General features: G+C 55.9%; 2 protein-coding genes across 2 annotated transcripts in view; one reads left to right on the forward strand and one right to left on the reverse strand.

Annotated features, from left to right (window-relative positions):
* SHARPIN (SHANK associated RH domain interactor) overlaps nucleotides 1-5959 on the reverse strand; it is a 19556-nt gene extending 13597 nt beyond the window's left edge. The window contains exon 1 of the mRNA XM_029285672.1: nucleotides 5587-5959. Coding sequence (XP_029141505.1) covers nucleotides 5587-5959 — 373 coding nt within the window. The remainder of the gene's footprint in view (nucleotides 1-5586) is intronic.
* Nucleotides 5960-7600: 1641 nt separating this feature from the next.
* Nucleotides 7601-11670, forward strand: MAF1 (MAF1 homolog, negative regulator of RNA polymerase III). The gene is made up of 7 exons (XM_015823951.1): nucleotides 7601-7683; nucleotides 9722-9850; nucleotides 10224-10389; nucleotides 10976-11097; nucleotides 11190-11309; nucleotides 11394-11513; nucleotides 11649-11670. Exons 1-7 carry the CDS (start codon nucleotides 7601-7603, stop codon nucleotides 11668-11670), a joined length of 762 nt encoding a protein of 253 aa, XP_015679437.1.
* Nucleotides 11671-12602: the final 932 nt, after the last annotated feature.

Raw genomic sequence — 12602 nt, forward strand, 5'->3', positions numbered from 1 at the left:
CATCGCGCCGCCGCCGCCGCCGGAAGCGGAAGCCCCGCGCGCCGCCTTCCCGGAAGCGCGGGCGCCTCATCCGGAAGCCGCCGCGGGGCACGACGGGAGCCGTAGTCCCGCGCCCCGCCCGCCTCCCCGCCGGACGCAAGGCCGAGCCCTACCGCGATGGCGGGGAGGGGCGGAAAGGGGCTAAGCGAGGTTGCCCGGCCCGCCAGGCTGGAGGAGGCCGAAGGGGGCGCCGCTGCTCGGCCTCTCCGGGACCCGCGCCCGGCTCTGGCCCTGTCAGCCACCACCCGCCCAGAGGCGACCCTCTGCAGCCCCCGGTGCCCGAGGAAGCACCGCTGGAGCCCGCACGGATGGCTCGGCTCGGCCGGGAACGATGTGCTGAGCGGCCCAAACGCCTGACTACAGGGGTCCTCGACTTACAACAGTTCGCTTAGCGACCTGCCAAAGTTACAACCCACTGAAAAAGTGACTTAGGACCGTTTCTCACACTTACGACCCATGCAGAATTCCCCACGGTCACATGATCACAATTCAGACACCTGCCAACTGACTCGTATCTATGAAGGTCACAGTATTCTGGGATCACGGGATCCTCTTTCTCCACCTTCTCCAAGCAAAGTCAGTGGGGAAGGCAGATTCACTTAAATAGCCAGGTTACTAACTTGACAGTTTCAGCGATCCACTTAACATTATCTTACTTAGCCACATAAATTTTAGGCTCAATTATGGTCATAAGTCGAGGTCTATCTGTACTCTTTATCTCCTGCTTCGGATCTTTGTTGTGTGACTCCTCCAACTGTCCATTCTCCAGATCTCCTGGCATAGCTCAGTTGCAGCCTTGACTGCTTCCTTTGTTGCTTGCAGCATCTGGATTCTTACAGCCTTTTGACTTGGAGATGGCCGGAGGGGGGCGGGTATCTCCCTTGTTCTTCTTAGAGGTTCTTGGGGACAGACAGCATCTCCTGGCTTAAAAACAGCAACTGTGAGAGGGACCTTGGAGTCTTAGTGAACAATCACTTGATTATGAGCCAGCAGCGTGCAGCAGCAACCAAAAAAGCTAATACAATTCTGGGCTGTATAAACAAGGCATAGAATCAAGATCACGGGAAGTATTATTACTACTTTATAAAACCCTAGTGAAACCACACCTGGAATACTGCAACCAATTTTGGTCACCATATCACAAAAAAGATGTTGAGAGTTTGGAAAAAATTCAGAGAAGAGCAACTAAGATGATCCAAGGCCTGGAGGCTAAATCATACGAAGAACTGCGGGACTTGGGTTTGGCTAGTCTAAAGAAAAGAAGAAATAGGGGAGACATGATAGCAGTATTCCAGTACCTAAGGGGCTGCCATAAGACAGAAGGGGCCAGGTTGTTCACCAAAGCACCAGACGGAAGGACGAGAAATAATGGTTGAAAACTGATCAAGGAGAGAAGCAACCTGGAATTAAGGAGAAACTTCCTGACAGTGAGGACAATCAACCAGTGGAACAGCTTGCCACCAGAAATCGTGGGTGCTCCATCACTGGGGATTTTTAAGAAGAGACTAGACATTCACCTGTCTGAGACGGTATAGGGCAGGGGTAGGCAACCGTGGCTCTTTTATGACTCGTGGACTTCAACTCTCAGAATTCCTGAACCAGCATGCTCAGCATGGAACCTCTCCCTTTCCCCTCAGCATGGCTGGCTCAGGAATTCTGGGAGTTGAAGTCCACGAGTCATAAAAGAGCCACGGTTGCCTACCCCTGGTATAGGGTCTCCTGCTTGAGCAGGGGGTTGGACTAGAAGACCCCCAAGGTCCCTTCCAGTTATTCTATTCTGTTCTATTCTATTCCTAAGGCATCTTGGGTGCTGACATCTCTGCTGCTCCGTCTTTCTGGGTCTTGCTTCCCTCGTCCTTTGATCTTTCAGCTGCTTCCTGACTGTCCCTGGGTGTCCCTTACATGCCAGTTTGAAGTCGGACCCCTTTTCTGAGTTCAGAGATCTTTTGAAAGACTCTCCTTGCTTTCCCACGTCTGTTGCTGTCCTGGGTGTCTTTACAGGAGCTGTGATGCTGTTTCTTTGTCTCTTCTAATAGTTCTCTGAAACTCTGTGAAGCTCTTTCCTGAGAGTTTTGTCTTTCCTCGCTTCGGCTTCTGCTCTTTTCTCGGCAATTTCCATGGTTTGTTTTGACATCCACTTTGCTTTCTTCTGCTTCTCCATCTTTGGCAGTCTCTCATCACATTCCCCCTTAACGGTTTCTTTAAGTTCATTCTATAGTTCCTCTGGTTCTCTATCAATGAGATTCTCAACCTCACAGGGATTCCTCATGTTCTCCTTGAAAATGGTGGGTACCTGTTCAAGATCATATCTTGAATCTCCCCACCCCTTCACCCCATCAACATATCCATTGCTTCTTGCTTCTTGTCCTGCCTTTGGGTGCTTTGGAGAATAGGTTGACCCCCTCTTCTTTGTGGCAGCCCCTGAGATATTGGAAGGCTGCTATCATGTCACCCCTGGTCCTTCTTTTCGTTAAACTAGGCATAACCCAATTCCTGCAATCGTTCTTCGTATGTTTTAGCCTCCACTCCCCTAATCATCTTTATTGTTCTTCTCTGCAGCCTTTTCAGAGTCTCAGCATCTTTTTTTATATCCTGGCAACCAAAACAGTATTGCAGTATTCCAAGTGTGGTCTGACTAAGGATTTATAAAGTGACAGGCCCCAACTCTCCTCATGCTTAGGAAAGCGCCCAGGCCTTGGGAGTCAGTGTGTGGGAATCTCCCCTAAAGTTGCTGGTTGTGTGCTCAGTTGCCATTTCACATATTAAAATAGGCAGGGGTGGGTGGGTTTAGAGGTTATATATTGTAATTTTTATAAAACTTTTCAATAAAAAAAAATAGGCAGTTTGGTCTAGTGGTGAAAGCACTAGGCCAGAAACAGGAGGAGAGTTCTAGTCCTGCCTTATACATGAAAGCCGGCTGAGTTACTTTGGCTACTGACAGGATTGTTGTTGTGGAGAAAATAGCAGAAAGGATTAGGTATGTTGATCTCCTTATTTATAAAAATAATAAAAGTGGGATATCAATAAATAAAATATACTGCAGATTTTAGAATTTGAATTTTGTTTGCTGTTTTTTTTTCTTTTTGGTTTATGGTGTATTTATACTATGCTCTTTATGTACAACATAAATACCTAATAAAATATGACTCTGTAGCAGAGTCACATAGTTTGAGTTGGGCAGCCTTATAAAACCTGAATGAATTAATACAATTTAGTCATGGAAACTGACTGACCTTGCTTAACAATAGAATATAATAGATTAGAATAGAATAGAATAGAATAGAAAACAGAGTTGGAAGGGACCTTGGAGGTCATCGAGTCCAACCCCCCTGCTCAGGCAGGAAACCTTATACCATTTCAGACAAATGGCTGTCCAATCTCTTCTTTAAAATTTCCAGTGTTGGAGCATTCACAACTTCGGGAGGCAGGTTGTTCCATTTATTAACAACTATAAAATTACATTTTTACATGAGCAGTTCACGTTCTGTTCCACACTTGGCACTTAGCCAGGGGTTTGCTGCTGTTGTTGAGCTGCACCACCTCGGATTTGGCAATCATTGTTCGCAGTCAAGGAAGGCTGCTTTACAGCCCGCAAAACCACTTCCGGGCGTCATAAAACATTCCTCCCCCAATCCCATGACAGGAACTCAAGCGCCTAGGAGCATACGTGCATTTAGGACTATGACCCACTGTGCCCTGTGATCATGCGATCACCATTTACAATCTTCTGAGGAAGGTTTCAAGTGGAGGGGGGGGCATTGGATTTGAGGTCAGTTCCCCCAATGCACTGAGGGATTTCCCCTCCCCTCCACACAGGAAGGAGAAATCCTTCCACCTTTGGAGGAACAGACCTCAAATCTGGTGAAAAGCCTAGCTAAGTCTATCGTTCTTGTGACTCTTCTCCCTGGTGGGGCTGGGAGAGGGCCCGGCCCTCCCGGGTGGGGCGGGAGGCCTAACGTCAGACTCCAAAAACCAAGAATCAACCAGGGTGAGGCTTCCAAGCAGACTCCTTTATTCAACCACACCTCTAGACAGAATCTTGCCAAACTGAAGCAGACTCCCCCTACGTGAAGCGCCTACTCTGGGAACCCTTAGGGAGGAGCCACCTTCACCCTCTTTCTCTCACACAAAGTGTCTGAACCCAGCTGTCTTTTGCTCTTCTGTAATCCAGACCATTACATTCCATCACACCCAGCCCCATTCCTTGCCCCACCACACCCAGGAGGCCTGGGCCCTCCCCCTGGCACTCCATTTAATGACCTACACTTAACCACTGCTGGGAGAGACCAGGATTGGGGGCACTGAGCAAAAAGTGGTCCTACGGCACTCGTCATAACAGCCACACCACTGGAGGACCAAGATTGTGATCCTAAGTGGAGGGCTACCTGTAGGTTGATTTTGGCTGCAATGGTCATCTTTGTTACTGTGACCTCCCCTCCACACACACACACAGTGGGGCGGGCCCAGTACTGGCCCCTGGTGCTCCTTTGTCCCCAGGGGAACACAACTGGCCCAGCTGCCACCTCAGTTGTTTCACTTTGGAAGCTGCCATCGCATTCCGAGAGGTGCTGCTCCCAAAGGTTAGGTCAGCAAAGGAGGAGCACCGGGAGAGGCTCTATGGCATGCTGGCTGCCCTGGCAGTGCCCATCTCCCGCCGCAGGTCCCCAGAGGGCAGCCTTTTGTGTTCTACAGGTAGCTCTCCACTTGCCGTACTTCATTTAGTGATCGTTCAAAGTTGCAAAGGCACTGAAAGAACTGACCACCATTGCTGCCCATTGTCACGTGATCAAAATCCGGGCGACCGGCTCCTATTTAACGACGGTTGCAGTGTGATTCCCCTTTTGCAGCCTCCCGACAAGCAAAGTCAGTAGGGAAGCCAAATTTACTTAACAACCGTGTCACTAACTTAACAACTGCAGGGATTCCCTTGGCAATGGAGGCAGGAAAGGTTGTAAAATGGGGCAAAACTCACTTAGCAACAGAAATTTTGGACTCAACTTGTGGTTGTAAGTTGAGGACTATCTGTATTCAGACAACTCTCCTATTTCTGATTAAGAAAGGGGGAGAGAACACGTGGAATGTGGCTTCTGGAACTTTGCAGAATTCTGGAATTTTTAGATGCCCCCAGGAAGCATAAACTGATGTGTACAGGTGTGCCTTTCTTTGTGTATGTACTCCCCTTCGGCGGTGTCTGTGTCACACAAACACACACCTAACAAGCAAGGACTTTCAGCCCGGCGCCCCCGATGCCCTCGAATCCCCCTCTTTGACGGGACGCCCCCCCCCGCCCTCGCTCAGGAACCCCAGGCGGAGGGAGGGCGCGCGCTGGGCGGGGCGAAGGGCGGGGCCTCCGGCCTTGAGTGGCAGCCGCCCCCTCGCCTTTGTTCCCTGATCGACGACACCGCGCCCTTGAAGTCCCGGCCAATGGGAGGCGGGCTCTGCCTCAGAGGCGGGACGCTGAGGCGGATTGACGCAGAGGGCAGCCACTGAGCCCTCCCTTCCCGGCGATTGGCGCCGCTTTCCTCCAATCAGAGCGGCGAGTCTGGCGGGCGTCCAATCTTCGACGAGAAGGGCGCGGCTTCCCGCTGCTGTTATCGTCCGCCGCCCGTCCGAACGAGAGACATCCAGTCGGGGGCTTTGCTGGCGGGAGCGGGAGCCGGAGCGGGAGCCGGGCGGTTACGGCGCGGTGGCTCTTCCAGCCGGGGAGATGTCGAGGCGGGTGGGGCTCCGGCAAGCCGCTTGGAGGCGAAGAGTGGCCGCCGAGGCGACGGCGGCGCCCGACTCGAGTTCCTCCGGGAGACTGCGCCCCTCGACGGCATCCAGCCCCTGAGCCCCGGGAGCGCAGGCGGACGCGGCCCGCGGGAGGCGAGTAACGGCGCTCCGGGAAGCCCCTCAGCTGCGGGACTACATCGCCCGGCATGCCCCGCGCCCAGGCGGAACCAGGCAGCGCGCGCGCGGCATTATGGGGGCCCGGGAGGTGGGGCGGGAGGGGTGCTCGGCGCGAGGCATCTCGGGAAGGGTAGTTTTCGCCGGCGGAGCCTCCCGCAGCCGCTCTGCCCCGGCCGGGCGAAGGAGGGCCGGTGGCTGCGGCAGCGCCGGGCTTTTCGGGCTGCCCTGGATGGGCCCGCTGGGCAGCGCTGCCCTCCGCGGGAGGCTGGCCTGGCTCGGCCCGCGGGGCGTTTGCGCGACCCCGAAATTGCAGTCTCTGGGGGGCTGCCCCTGAGAAGGGGGAGGGCGTCAGGCTCTTCTCCAAAGCCCCCGAAGGCCGGGCAAGAAGCGACGGAAGGAAACCGACCAAAGAGAGAAGCAACCTGGAACTAAGGAGGAATTTCATGACAGTGAGAACAATTGACCCATGGAACAGCTTGCCACCAGAAGTTGTGTGGAGCCTTTTCGAAATAGACTGGACGGTCACTTGTCTCAAATGGTGTAGGGTCTCCTGCTTGAGCAGGGGGCTGGACTAGAGGACCTCCAAGGTCCGTTCAAATGTTGTTATCCTGACTCCACCAAGCGCACGTCATCCTATCCTGGGCTCCACGGAACCCACTGAACCGCTTTGGAGCTGCACGCTGAATGCCCCCCAAATGGAGGTGCCCTACCCAGGCTTGTCCCTCGGAGACCTGACTCCAGCAGGGCCAGCACAGCCTGGCTCTGCAAGGCAAGGGGGACACCCCTAAACCCAGCTGTGGCTGCTGAGCCCCAAGCAGCCCTGCCTGCCTGCCTGCTGAGCCCGGGGCCTGACCCAGCAGGGCGTGGGGGAGGTGCTTCCCCAAGGCAGCCTGGAAACTTTTGAGAGCGTCCATCAGTTCCCAGGAGGACCCTTGGGTGGCCTGCCCTGCCCTCTTGCAGAGGGGGCTGAGCTCTCAAGCAGGCATGGCTGCTGTGGCTGAGCTGGGCCTTTGCTCCCTTCCAGCTGCCAAAAGCACCACCTCTAGAAAGACTCGCAGCCCCTGGGGCTCTGGGTTTTGCTGTTGTGCTAAGCTTCTGAGCTGAGACTAATGGGGAGGCAGGGCCCAAATGTTTTAAGCAAGGCAGCAGAGGAAGGAGGCTGTTCTTGAAGAGACGTGGCTGGGGCCCCAGCAGCCTCCTTCCGACCACAACAAGAGCTTGACCACAAATGTGGACTTTCCCAACTGCGGAGAAGAATGTCAGAAGCAAAGTTGCATGTCGTCTTGCCTTGTAGCTTTTTTTTCTGGGGCAGCCGAGGGGGTCTCTGGGGGCACAGCTGGCAGGGGTTCTTCTTAAGGCGTTTGATGATCTCTGCGGTTCTCTTCAGGGCATTGCTCGGCCCGTCCGTTTCCACCCTCCCATCCCAAATCTGCTCCCCTTTTGAGGGCAGGTTTTCAGGCCCAAAGCTGCTTTGATGCGCCATCCCAAACTGCAAGGAGAGTGCCCTGCCTGGGATTCCCCCCTCCCTCCCCCCCGCCCCTGACCCACACAGCGCTCTCTTCCTTTTCCTGAGGGGTCTCTAACCAGGGGGGGGTCTCTCCTTTATCTCTGCCAGGCAATTCAACTGCACAGCAAAGTACCGAAGACTGCTTTGGCACCAGGAAGTGCAATAATGAAGTTGTTGGAAAACTCCAGTTTTGAAGCCATCAACTCCCAGTTGACAGTGGAAACGGGAGACGCGCACATTATTGGCAGGTGATGGCGGCTCCTTTGCAGGAAAAGACCGGGGGGGGGGGAGACCCACGCGCTTTGTAATATGAGTCTTCAATTATGCTTTTCATAATTAATATGACTTCATATTGAGGCATTCCTGGTAAATTGGTGTCAATTCTGTGCTAGAACCCATCCTGTCAAAGAGCCCCCCCCCTCCACCACCACCCACCCATTAGGCCAGTGATGGCGAACCTTTTAGAGCAGGGGTAGTCAACCTTGGCTCTTTTTTGACTCGTGGACTTCAACTCCCAGAATTCCTGAGCCAGCGTGGCTCAGCTTGGAAACCTCTCCCTTTCCCCTCAGCATGGCTGGCTCAGGAATTCTGGGAGTTGAAGTCCACCAGTCATAAAAGAGCCAAGGTTGACTACCCGTTTTAGAGACCGAGTGCTCAAAAACTGCCCCACCTCTGACCCGTCCCCACTCTGCTCCGCCCCCCCACCGCCTCCACGGCCTGCCGCAGATCACCCAGGCGGCCCTGCAGCGCCATGGTGGCCATGCCCTCCACCCGTGCCCTGCAGCATCTGCACACAATGGGGTGCGAGGGTGGAGTCTTGTCCCTGCTACCTAGCTGCCATGTGCTTGGCTGCGCTGCTCCACGTGGGCCGCACCCGGGAACAACTCTCCTCCAGGGTGTCATGTGTCTGATTAACGAAACACTTAAAAGGACTTTCAGGCATATTTTCTCCTAAAAGCATTTATTAAGGTTACAGAGACGTCAGTACAGCATGGTGGAAATGCTTAGGTCTGCTTCTCTTCCATTATGCATATACATTCCAAGCCTTTCCCACTCCCTTATTCTGGGGTCATGGTTCACATCTTCCAATCAACTTGGAAGATGTGATTTACTTCCCGGCTATCCTTATGCTCCTCCGTCTTTCCCAGTTGCTGGTTTAACTATATAAATACCAGACAGTTCTGCACATTGTCAAAGCAAGAATATACAGTATTTGCAGCGTTGACACGGGGCTGCGGGGCTGGGGCCACGCCGTGTGTGCCCACAGAGAGGGTTCTGAGTGCCGCCTCTGGCACCCGTGGCATAGGTTCGCCACCACTGCGTTAGGCGATTCCTGTGAACAGCCCCTTGAACCAAAGCAGCTGCTCTGCCTTTTGGCCTCCTCTGCTGACCATCCGCGAGATTCTCCTTTTGGGGTGATTGTGAACCTGTCTGGTTGTGAACGTTTATTCTTCCAGCAACTTTTGCTGACTTCAGCTGCTTCGACAGCTTCTCTTTCCTGAGACCGGCCTACAGTTGGGGTCCCCTTTCTGTTCTTTTCCTTAATTTTCCCAGCTCTCTGTTTAATTCCCGTCACCTTTTGTTTTCATACGGCATCTTTATTAAACCCTTTGTGTGATCACACTGGCGACTTCACACTTTCTTCTCCTCACTGGAAGCGTTGGCAATTTGGTCGTTTTCTCTGCTGTCAGGGACCACCCAGACCGCTCCCCTCCTTTGCTCTGTGCTTCTCCTTTTGCAGTTGCAACTTTTTAATTAGGACTCCTTAGGAATCGTGGCTCTGCCCCCAACTGGGTCTGCCTTAAAACTGGGCCGTCAGAAAGAATTGGCAGATCCCTTGCGGCTGAAAAACCATCCTGATGCAGAGCAGTCAATGACGTTATTATTTATTAAATTTATATGCTGCCCGTCTCGCCATCGGGCAACTCTGAACGAACGAACAAACGAATGAATGAAGTATTATTCTGACTTATTGCTGACTTATCTTGCTGATGTGTTTAAAGGTATAGGAGGAGCTCTGAGGCTGGAAGAGGCTGGAGGCCCCTTTGGTTAAGGTTCTGGGCTATACAGCAGCCGAGAAGGGTCACCCTCTGGCCTCTGCCCTGTGCAGTCAGCCGTTATAATCTGAACAGAGAAGCTGGGTGGCTAGACAACCTTGCCTTCCCTGAAAAACAGGCGCCTGGCTCCTCCAGCTCAGGAGGAAGTGATGGCCCCCCAGCGACCCCGGCTGGGGGTGGAGGCAGGGCTGGCCTCTGGGCTCACAGGGACCCGTTTATCTCCCCGCAGAATAGAGAGCTATTCGTGCAAGATGGCTGGGGACGACAAGCACCTCTTCAAGCAGTTTTGCCAGGAGGGTCAGCCACACGTCCTGGAGGCTCTCTCACCGCCCCAGACCACCGGCATCAGCCCTAACCGGTAGGTGCTCCCTGCCCGGGGCGAGGCTCCCGTGCAGAGGCCGTCTGCTTGGTTTGCACCACCGGTGAGCTGTCGGAACAGGGCTCCCCCTGGAGTCGGGAGGAGGAAGAGTGAGGGGGGAGGGGTTATAAGAAAGGGGCCTCTTCCCAGCCTCCCCGTCTAGGCCAGGCCAGCGGCTGGACGGCCAGCCTCCTTAGAAGAAGCCTCTGTCCAAAGGCTGCTTTGCCCAGTCCCTGTTGGGAGATTGGGGCAGCGTCTCTTCAACCCCCCCCCACTCCCTCCAGCTGAGCTTAGCAGGGCCCAGATTGCGGCGAGACCCCAGCTGCGCCCTCCAAAGCTGGCAGGGGCCCAAGCGGTGTGTCTCTCATGCCAGGCTCAGCAAGAGCCAGAGTGGAGACGAAGAGGGTCCCCTCAGTGACAAGTGCAGCCGAAAGACCCTCTTCTACCTGATTGCCACCCTGAACGAATCTTTCCGCCCGGACTACGACTTCAGCGCGGCCAAGAGCCACGAGTTCAGCCGGGAGCCCAGCCTCAACTGGGTAAGCGGGTCCCTCGCCCTCTGCGCCGGCAGGGCAGCCGACCCTGCGACCAACCGGAAGGCTCTGTCCCGGGTCTGCTTGCCCGAGGAGTTGAGTGGGTGTCCGGGAGAGACCTCCAGGGGTTAGGGGGCTGGAACGGCCCTGAGGCTACTCAGCACGCAGGACATCGCCAGTTCTGGCCTAGCTCCACAGCGGAGCCCCCCCCCCGTACACACTGGGCGTCTCCCCAGCAGGGCCACCGCTCTTGTTTGGGGGAGTAGAGGCCAGCCCTAGGCTGCTTTGTCCCGCTTCCTGCCCGTGTTCCTCCCGCTGTCATCCGGCCTGGCCGGATCTCGGAGGAGGCCCCTTCTCCCTCTTTCCCACCGTCCTCCGCACTTCATCCGGAGATGGTTTCTGACCAGGCAGCCTAGGGCGAACGTGCCAGGCCAGGCCAGGCCACTCCTGGAATGCTGCATGAGCTCCTCCATCAGCTTCTGCCTCCCTTGGAGAGGCTTGGGGTCTCCTCCTCCCGAGCCACCGTCTCCTTTCCAGGGGCCCCAGGTCCCGCTTGCACTCCGGGAAGTGTCCATTTAGGGGTCTTTTTCAGGTGGCGAATGCCGTGAACTGCAGCCTCTTTTCCGCCGTCCGGGAAGATTTCACCGCCCTGAAGCCTCACCTGTGGGACGCGGTGGACCAGGAGATCTGCCTCTCCGAGTGCGACATCTACAGGTGGGACCCAGCGGGAGGCCCTGGGGGGTGGGCAGGGGAGGGGGGATCCCCGAGGCCCCCCCAGCAACAGCAGCTCACCCTCTGTGCCGCAGCTACAACCCGGACCTGGACTCGGACCCCTTTGGGGAGGAGGGCAGCCTGTGGTCCTTCAACTACTTCTTCTACAACAAGCGCTTGAAGCGGATCGTCTTCTTCACCTGTCGCTCCATCAGGTGAGGAAGGGGCGGGGGAGGCCCCAGGGGTCCCCGGCTCTCCCGGCCTCTGGGGTGGGTTCTGAGCCTCCTTTGTCCCCCCAGCGGCTCCACCTACCCTCACTCCGAGGCTGGGAACGAGTTGAACATGGACCTCAGTGAGGACGATGCCGAGGAGACAGCCGGCAGCTACGACAGGGATGGGGGCAGCATTGAGGCGGAGAAGTGAGTCGTCCCCCCCCCCCCGGTCTTGGCCTCCTTGCCCTGCCTGCTGCCATGGGGGGGGATCATTCTTGGGCCAGGCCCGGCTGCCTTCTGCCGCAGCTGCAGAGGTGATGGCCGCCCCTCTTCTGCCCACAGGAGGCAGGTGGTCTGCATGTGATTCCTGGGCCGGGGGCTTCTCCCACGAAGGACGGCGCTGCCAGCTCTTTCCCCAAACAACTCGGTGTTGTTGCGTTGCTCTGCCTGCCCTGTGGATGCTGTGTGAGCCATTGTGGCGTCTCCAGATGCCCCGGAGGGTGCCAGCAAGTCCTCTGTCCGTCCGTCCACCCGCTCGGCCTTCAGGGATCCGATTCTTGCCCGGCAGCGGCCTTGTGACTCTGTGTCTTTCCCACCGTGCCCGGGGGACACAACTTTTCGCAGGGACAGCTGCCCTGGTTGTGAGGGGCAGGCTGGCTGCTGTTGCTGCGGGGGCTCCTTTCAGCCCTGCCCCCCCCGGATGGAGTAAAGAAGCAGAAGCCGAATTAACCTGGGAACAGGATGGAGAGGCTCTCTCCTCCCCCTTTTTTAAACCCCCCCCCCAAGACTTTTGGCATCAAGTAGCCGGACTGGCAGGAGGGAGCTCCTGCATTTGCCCCCCCCCCCCCGCTCCCTGGCTTCCCCCAAGGGCTCCTAGAGATTTTATTTTTGTATTCCTGCCAAGGGTCTGCTTGCGCCTGGGCCCCTCCCCAGCACTTCCCCTCCCCCTCCCCAGAGACTGATGGAGGCTGGCGTTGTCCCTGGCCCCCAGCACCTCTCTCTGCGCTGAGGGGGGGGGCGTTCCTTTATCCGTCCATGCACCTGAGCAGCAGGTCCCCCCCTCCCCTTCTGCCCTGCTCTCCTTTTGCACTGACTCGGATTCCTGCCTCTGCGGGTGTGTCTCTTTGTGTGTCTGTTTTGTGGAGTGGGCAGGTGCCGTTTTGCAGGTTGCAAACATTTGGAAAGCCCGCCCCCCCCACTAGAGCCACTGGTGCCCAAGCAATGGGGGGGAGGAGCAATTTCCCACAATTCCCTGCCTTCAAATGGGGTGCAGAATAAAGGGGTGTGTGGGGGGGG

Source organism: Protobothrops mucrosquamatus, unplaced genomic scaffold (genome assembly GCF_001527695.2).
Source record: "Protobothrops mucrosquamatus isolate PMUCROS unplaced genomic scaffold, P.Mucros_1.0 scaffold2057, whole genome shotgun sequence".
Lineage (NCBI taxonomy): Eukaryota > Metazoa > Chordata > Lepidosauria > Squamata > Viperidae > Protobothrops > Protobothrops mucrosquamatus.

Bases quoted from the DNA above. Each gene is read 5' to 3' on its own strand.
- MAF1 (XM_015823951.1), top strand. From the start codon at position 7,601: ATGAAGTTGTTGGAAAACTCCAGTTTTGAAGCCATCAACTCCCAGTTG. The intron at 7,684-9,721 runs GTGATGGCGGCT...ATCTCCCCGCAG, and splicing joins GACGCGCACATTATTGGCAG to AATAGAGAGCTATTCGTGCA. The intron at 11,514-11,648 runs GTGAGTCGTCCC...TTCTGCCCACAG, and splicing joins GGCAGCATTGAGGCGGAGAA to GAGGCAGGTGGTCTGCATGT.